The sequence below is a fragment of the Exserohilum turcica genome (assembly GCF_000359705.1).
Source record: "Exserohilum turcica Et28A unplaced genomic scaffold SETTUscaffold_12, whole genome shotgun sequence".
NCBI classification, from domain to species: domain Eukaryota; kingdom Fungi; phylum Ascomycota; class Dothideomycetes; order Pleosporales; family Pleosporaceae; genus Exserohilum; species Exserohilum turcicum.
In genome coordinates, this window is record NW_007359937.1 from 76,987 (window position 1) to 85,007 (window position 8,021).

The window sequence follows — 8,021 nt, forward strand, 5'->3', positions numbered from 1 at the left end:
CATCAACGTCATTCGTGCTACACCATGCTTTTTCGCGATTGCTTGATACGAGAATTTATCTCCTGGTTCTCGCGATTCGATTTCTGCAATCGCTTCTTGAATCGGGTCCATATTGGTTGAGTTTTGACGCGTTGAAGTTTTGTTGTTGTGGTGGTGGGGGTGCTCAACTGGCGATGGTGCTCATCTGGTGCACGGGCACTGTAGTTACGAGCTCTGCTGGACTCTGCGTCGATTGTGTAGCTAAGGCCCAGGAATATCGTTGCGATGGCCCAGCCAGACCACGTGGCAATACGATACTTGCGCCTCCAGTCTATCAGCAACGACGCAGTGACACTCATTGCTACGATCAAGCAGCATATGGGTAGAGTCGATTTGGCGGCAACGAAAGGACGTTCGCGGTATAGGGCTTGAAAGAGCAGCGGAAGATAGAGGAGTATAGGGTTCAGCAACGAGCCATAGATGAACCCAGCCAGAGTTCCTGTGATGATGGAGACATTGTCAAAGATTTGGTACGGGATCATAGGTACCTTTGCTCTTCTCTCAACGAAGCAGAATGGGATGATGAGCAGGATGGCGATAAGAAGTGGAACAAGGGTCTGCCAAGATGCCCAGGAATAAAGCTCGTTAGCCCAGCTCAGCGGCAGCGCTATAGCTGTACCAATGACTGTGAAGAGGGCAAATCCAGACCAGTCAAGCTTTTGCATCTTGTCTCCGAGTCCACCCCCAACGGGCTTTAATCGGAGAAAGAAGAAAGTCAAGATGCCCGCGATGCCCACAGCGATGAGATTGATCCACCCAAGCCATGGCCACCCAACCCGTTCGGCAAACACGCCTCCAATGAATGGCCCGGTGACAGCACCAACGGCATTTGCCACAGACAAGACGCCTAGCCAGCGCGGTCGATCCTTGAGTGGTGTGATATCGCAGAGGATAATAGTTTGTAAGACGTCAAGGCCGCCAGCACCAAGACCTTTGATGAGCCGAGCAGCTACAATAAGGTTCATGTTGGTTGCGGTAGCGAAAACAAATCATCCAATGCCGAATAGGAGAATGGATGCATAGAGGACTTGTTTGCGACCTGCCACGTCTGAAATGCTGGCGTAGATAGGTTGAGTGATGGCGATGCCCAAAATGAATGCTATGCTGGCCCAGAATGACTGGAAATCCGTTCCTTGTAACTCTTGGGCAATAATCTGCACGAAGTGGCAGTCAGCAGACTGTAGTCATGGACGATGCTGTGGCCCTTGAAATGATACCTACTTACCGGTAGAGCCAGAGAGAGAGCTGTTACATCCCAGGCCACGATAAGGGCAATCATAGCCAGCATGAGTTGCGAAAAGTAGAAAGAGTGATGCTTTCTTGCCTGCGACTTGGTGACGCCGGTTTCCTGTGCAAAATGGGTAGTCTGCGCCGCCTGTGCCGCAGGGCAGCCATGCAGACTCTCGACCTTTTCCACATTGGAGTGCATTCTCGCAACGAAAAATGCTGGCGACTATGGATATCGCTGAGAGGAGAACGCAAATAAATATGTGAAGAGGCTAGGGGGGTGGATGGGTTCGTAGGGGCGCAGGTGAGAGAAGAGCAAGGAATTGCGCGCCTGCCTGAACTTGACTGATGCCCTTCGACCCCCACGCAGTGTGTGCACTGCACGTCAGTGGCACAGCCCGTGCCTCTTGCTTTTCATGTCCAAGAATCCGGTATAAGTACACGATCACGCGCAGACTCCAAGACGTATCTTCACCAAGTTTCCGCGCGTTGCCAAGGCCCAGGGAACTGCCATTGGCATCCGTCCCCGTCATGTGACTTCAGTAAGTATGTTGGCCATGGGATAAGTCGCCAAGTCCATGTTCATCACGTGGACATCCTTTGCATCTCAATCTACTAATATCTCATAGCCTACTATGCATCGCACAAAGGTGCCTTATGCACTTAGCATCTCCGCAAACACACAAGAACGCCACCGCATTATTTAGGATATCTGGCGGGTCATCTGAAAGGTGCCGTATGGTTAAGTTCCTGTGCTTGGGTAGTGCTTTGATAGCCTGCAAGAGCCTCCTACAGTGTCCCACGCGTGTACTAGTACAATCACACAATGACAGCAAATTATCAACTCGTTGACGAAACCATCATGGATATTTCGGACTATCTTCGTTGGTGGAGGCCAATGCCTGGTTATTTAGTCGACGCTTAAGCATGGAATGCGACCTATGTTTTCGTTCTAGACCTGAAGCAGCCATCTCTTACTTAGTACTAAGCAACTATATATTTTACGCAACTCTTAAACCAGGGTAAGAAAGACAAGTTGGACAGATCTCCACCCTAGCCATTTGATGTGTGTGCCCGTACGGATGCCTTGGTTCCTATGCGCTATCGGCTGAACCCACGCTCTCGGGTAATGAAGTGGGACGACGTCATCTATGCGTCGGCGATGCGGCATCCGTACGCTGGCACGGAAGCACACCATATCATGTTATGCCATCTGTTCGAGACCCCGAATGTGGCTTATCAGATACTATGGCTAGCATCCGATGCGCTGAATACTGAGTCGCGACGACACACGGAGCGATTTGGCTATGTGTATGAAGGCACACTTCGCAAAGACAACATGACTCGGTTTGGCATTCCTCATAACTCGGATGTTCTGAGAATTTTGAATCAAGAATCGCCTTCTGCCAAGAAGATATTGTGGACTTGGTTGCTAGCGGACAACTCTAATGCCGATGAAAGACAGATAAAACCACTCCACCTTGTTGAGTAACCTGGAGGGGAAAGGCTTGCCATGGATTATATGCAGCTTTAAACAGTCTTTACAATATCTACTAAGTTGGGATAACTGCAAATGTACATTTGCCGCATTAAAAGATCGCATTACTATACTACATGTTAATCCATGGATGCCATCTATGTCTTGAATCTCTGTTGAATCACGCTCTAGGAACTGTGCAATCAATGTACTTTGCTTCATTCTTCAGCTTTCCCCTACATGATATATCTCATTAAATATCACTATGTATCCACCTGAGGGGAAAAGTACGTCACGTAGAACTGACAAAAGGCCGACAATTTTGAACATTCATATTGTCGATATTAATCACCTCTATATCACTCCAGGTCTGCAGAGGATTGAAAAAAATTCTCATATGTCTTGTTGTTGGGGTGGAGGGATGACTATATTTAGAGTGGCCCCTAGTTTACTCCTTCTGCCCCTACCCTTTTGCTACGCCAGTCAAACATGCCAAAACTACTCGCCTCCACCTGCCAAGGTTGGAGTTTAGTCGCCATGGTGTTCTTGTGCATAGCTGTATTGCCGAGTTTCACCTGGAACTACTTCAATAGAAGGTTTCAGACGGTTGACGGTGCGCTGCCATCGAAATTTAGTTCTTTGGCATCCAATGAATCTCTCCATATCAACATATGGTTTAAGACTCATATTCGATATACCCGCACTGTCATGAGACTGACCAATATCACGGCTTCAATATGAGATGCGCGTTAACCCTATAGTGTGTCTCCTGAGAAGTGAAAGGCGATAGGTGTGCAGACGCTCGCGACGCTGCACTAAATAACTGACACGTCACTAGCTTGCCGCTACGAGCTTGGCTGTCCTAACCTATGCTTAAAGAAACCACTTTCTCAGAACGCTATTCTACGGGCTTCCATTTGATGATAACTAGCCTGCACACACCCAATGTTGTCAACAGTATCACGTAAGCACAGATGTTGCATCAAGGGGCGTTCTCAGGGCAGAGCCTTTGTTGCGCCAGCCAGTTGTCTTGTTTACGCCGCTGTAGCTTCGATAAAGGCGAAAGTAGTGTCACTCGTTGCGCGCAATGATAGGGTATCAGGAACGGTATTAGTATCACGATGACTTAGTCGAAACTGCAAACTTGACGTGCATGACGGCCTGCCGCCAAGACCACTTACATAGCACGTGGTCCTTGTATCATGCACTCCAACACTATCTTCCCTTAGATTCAACTTGGATGATATTGGGTATGCATTGAAGCAATTTAAGCCTGTGACAACGCTTCTTCCTTCTAGGCAACCGCGCGCTGCTACACCGAGTACGGATTCACCGCGCTGCCAAACCGCTAAAGAGTAATGTTAATGCGGGGACTTGTACAAAATCCTTGTGATATTCGGTAAGAAGTATAAAGTAAATGCATATATCCGCTGTAACGAGAATATCATCCAACACTCCTTTGTTTTCTCTATATCCAACGTATCCCGCCAAATAACTAGCGGTAGTTCACCGCCACCGACGACTAGCAATTATTGGATCATTACTACTACAATCAATAAGGAACAAACTTCATTACCAACAAGATGCAGTGTAAGTCATCTTCCTTCTACTCTCAAGTTATTCATTGCTAACTGATGTCTTCTCAGTCACAACTATCTTCGCCGCTGTCACATTGCTCACTGCCTCTTCCGCGGCTTCGCTATCAATCAGAACCACTGTTGAAACTCGCAATGTCGAAGTACTCAGCCATTCTAAGCGAGCCGTTAGTCTTGCAATGGAACTTGTGAGGATGGAGAAAAGGGGTCAATCTTTTGCTTGCACTATCTGCACATTTGGCTGCAGTGCTGGAAAGGATCTTGGGGCATGCGACTGTTGTGAGGCGGGCGGCGCTTGCAGGGTTGATGGCAGCTGCAATATCTAGAGGATGACATTGGAAGAATAGCTCAAAATATCGTAGCTGTAATCCTAAGTGCTATAAGGCATTGTGTATCATATTTCGGTAGCAAGAAAAGAAGTGCTAGGAAAAAAACAATACATATAAGTATGTGCGCGTGTGTGTTTTCAAGGGGGCCAACATGCAGCACACACCTCTATTCTATAAAATTCCTATGTAGGGTGCATAACGCCACGCCTCATTGTGCAATAAGATCTATAATGAATATTCAGGTGATGAATCTACATATATTGACAATTTGTATCTTTTCTCTACCGTTTGACGACCATATAGCTAGTACGCAAAAGGAAATGGTTTGCCTCCACGATGTGATACCTAAGCGTTACGAAGAGCCTTTAAGCAGGCTCTCTCTAGCTTTGCATTGCTTTACGGGAACCTAAACTATCTAAGCCTCTACTTAGGGTTTCAGTGTCGAAAATTATCCTTGAGACTAAGCTGTTTCTTTTGACTTAATTGGGTGGCACAAGTATCAAAGAAGTGTCCTTTTTGAAAGGATCCCTGCTCCGCCTCTGCACACCTCAAAAAAGAGAAATTTGATGCTAAAGCACAGTATAAGAAGCAGAGTATTGATGAGGCTCGACTGCTTTCACAATGCACTCAAGGCTAGAATTTACGCTACGATAGAGGATGACATCATCAGATGGCCATACTAAAAAAGAAATATCAATCAAATCAAGCAACTGAAGTCGAAAAAATGGTAGAATAGACATCTTAGAGGGAGCGAGAATAGGTCTGAAGCATGTGCTTGTTTAGACACTGTATCGTGGACCGTTGATCCATAATCTGGGTGAAAGAGAGAAGAAAAGTTGCCCGGACTATAGCGTGGACCTGGCGCTTAATTCGCTCTTGGGCAAGTTGCTGCATGCGACTTAGCGTTGCATCACCACATGGGGTACGTTGGCAGAGATTGGAAAGCGTGACCTCCTGGGGGCAGCTTAACTGGATGTCAAAGTGTTTCTTGCAAATCGAAGTTACCGATGCGTCGACATCGACGCAATGTGCAAAGAGAGACCAGAGATAGTGGGCCGGTAACCTTCCAATACTGCTCTCAATGGTGAATTGAGCTAATACAGCTCAAGCTTACTGTGATTGATGATGAAATTCTCACGCTCGAAGATCTAAGCTTTCCAATGCATCAGCAGGGCAGTCACATTGGCAAGGTAATACTGAACTTCCGCAATCATGATTTTTGTGAAGTGCAGAATGGACAGGTTCAACTAGTGATTATATCTAGGAGAAGCGCATCGGATGGCTCGGCGTCGTTCCCGCTTGTAGGTGGGCTTGGTGGTTTGGGTCGTTCTATAGCTGTCTATATGACCGATCGTGGAGCCCAACACCTCACATTCCTCTCCCGCAACGCCAGAACAACAGATCAAGATCAGCTTTTTGTCAAAAAACTCCAGAGTATGGGCTGCGAGGTCCATTTAGTACGTGGAAGCGTCACCGAAGCAGTGGACGTTAGACGCGCTGTGGCGGCGTTACTCCGTCCACTCAAAGGCATCATCCAGATGATCATGGTGCTCCATGAGCAGAGCTGGCAGAAAATGACCATTGACGAATGGAATGGCACAGTGGCGCCCAAGGTTGCGGGAACATGGCATCTGCACAATGAGACTCAGTCATTTGATATCGATTTCTTCATTTGGTTTAGCTCGCTGTCAGGTACCGTAGGACAGCCGGGACAGGCAAACTATGCTAGTGCCAATACGGTCCTCGATGGGTTTGTCAAATTTCGACAAGCAAAGGGCTGCCATGTACGTAGGGATGTTCCGTAACAAGTACAGTAACATGTACTATATCGTAATTATAGTAGTTATAAGCCTCTAGAATTTCAGTTACTAGAGGCTTACCTTTTAGACCTCTATAGTTACGTATAGACTCATTTTTACTTTATTTTTAGTAGTTTAGCAATATGGCTAGTTAGCTAATATAGCTATTTTTTTTATAATACTCTACTTACTTATAACGCTTTAAATCTAGTATTAAACATAGTAAAATAATAATAAAACTTAATATTTAATTTTGAGTAAAATAATATAATTTAAACTAATTATAGTAAGTAATCTAACTTATAAGTATAATACAACTAACGTGGTTCATAAGCGAGTTAGTCACCCAAGCGAGTCGGTCACTCCCCACTAGCGCGTTAACGTTGATACTACAACGCGTTATATCTTAACAATATAACTGTTAATTAAATTATCCTAACTTAGATCTTTAACTTGCTCTTTTTAATATCTAATTATAACGTGTTTAAAGCTAAAAACGCGCTGCCTCTATCTATAACGTGCCTTAAAGTATAATATCTAATTAATAGGCTAGAAAGCGCCCCTAACGTAACTATAAACTAAATTTAAACCGCCTAAATAAGTTAGAAGAGGAGGCTTTTATTAGACATATTTTTAAAGAGTCTACGCGTAGATTTGCCCCTACAAAGGCTAAAGTTTAAGCAATAGCTAATAAACTATAAGAAGAGCGTAGTGGCAACCCTATTAGTAAGAATTAAGTTAATAACTTTATTAGGCAGACTGCTAAGCTCTATAAGCGCTAGAGCTATTCTTATAATTACTAGCAAGCCGCCTATAAGAACCTAGTAGCTATCTAGCGCTAGTTTAACTTAGTCTAGGCAATAAGGTAGAAGTAGGGTATTATAGACAACGATATCTAACGTATTCCATCACCGAGCGGGCCACATCACCGAGTGTGCCACTTTTTCTTGGCATCACGAACTTCATGTACGAAAACTTAGATTACTCTACACTAGCTATAGATGCTTCGTACGACTTACTTGTATCTAAAAGAGAATCTTCTTCTACATCTTTCTAGCACGTACGAGAGTTATGGCCTGTCCTCCCACAGGTTCTACAGTGCCGTTGACCTGGTAGGGCCCTTTCTTGACTACCCTCACCACGTGCCTTCTTTGATGTCGTACGACCAGCAGAACTACTTTCAGCTACCTGCGATGCCCCTGCACCAAAGTCTAGTGTCCCACCTGTCTGAATTCGCTTTCTTTTGCGCCCTTGGCGCTTTGTTACTGCTGCTAATTGCTCTTCAAGCTCTCTTACGCGGGCCTTTATAAGCACATTCTCATATAGCATCTCCTCAGCCCCTTTAATAAGCTTTAAAAAGCCTTCTTGTGTAGTAGTTGGCGATCGTACGAAAGACTCTCTTACAAGCTTTTAATTGTGACCTAATTTCATGCGAATTACTTAGTGTTCTTGACGTCTAGGGGTATTTCTAGCTAAGCTTCTTGTAGTGGAGTATAAAGGCGTACGTCAGGGCGATCAATAACTCTCTGCGCGTCGATAGGGACTTAGCCCTGCT

General features: G+C 45.4%; 3 protein-coding genes across 3 annotated transcripts; 1 reads left to right on the plus strand and 2 right to left on the minus strand.

The window, feature by feature from the left end:
- Window positions 1–17: 17 nt before the first annotated feature.
- Window positions 18–1,004, minus strand: SETTUDRAFT_25848 (uncharacterized protein; the record flags this gene model as incomplete). The annotated part of the gene is made up of 1 exon (XM_008024195.1): window positions 18–1,004. The coding sequence occupies one exon, from the start codon at window positions 1,002–1,004 to the stop codon at window positions 18–20; it is 987 nt and encodes a 328-aa protein (XP_008022386.1).
- Window positions 1,005–1,028: 24 nt separating this feature from the next.
- On the minus strand, window positions 1,029–1,468 carry SETTUDRAFT_25849 (uncharacterized protein; the record flags this gene model as incomplete). Its single annotated transcript, XM_008024196.1, has 2 exons — window positions 1,029–1,193; window positions 1,265–1,468. 2 exons carry the CDS (start codon window positions 1,466–1,468, stop codon window positions 1,029–1,031), a joined length of 369 nt encoding a protein of 122 aa, XP_008022387.1.
- Window positions 1,469–5,827: 4,359 nt separating this feature from the next.
- Window positions 5,828–6,683, plus strand: SETTUDRAFT_37204 (uncharacterized protein; the record flags this gene model as incomplete). The annotated part of the gene is made up of 2 exons (XM_008024251.1): window positions 5,828–6,451; window positions 6,678–6,683. The coding sequence occupies 2 exons, from the start codon at window positions 5,828–5,830 to the stop codon at window positions 6,681–6,683; spliced, it is 630 nt and encodes a 209-aa protein (XP_008022442.1).
- Between the last annotated feature and the right edge of the window lie 1,338 nt (window positions 6,684–8,021).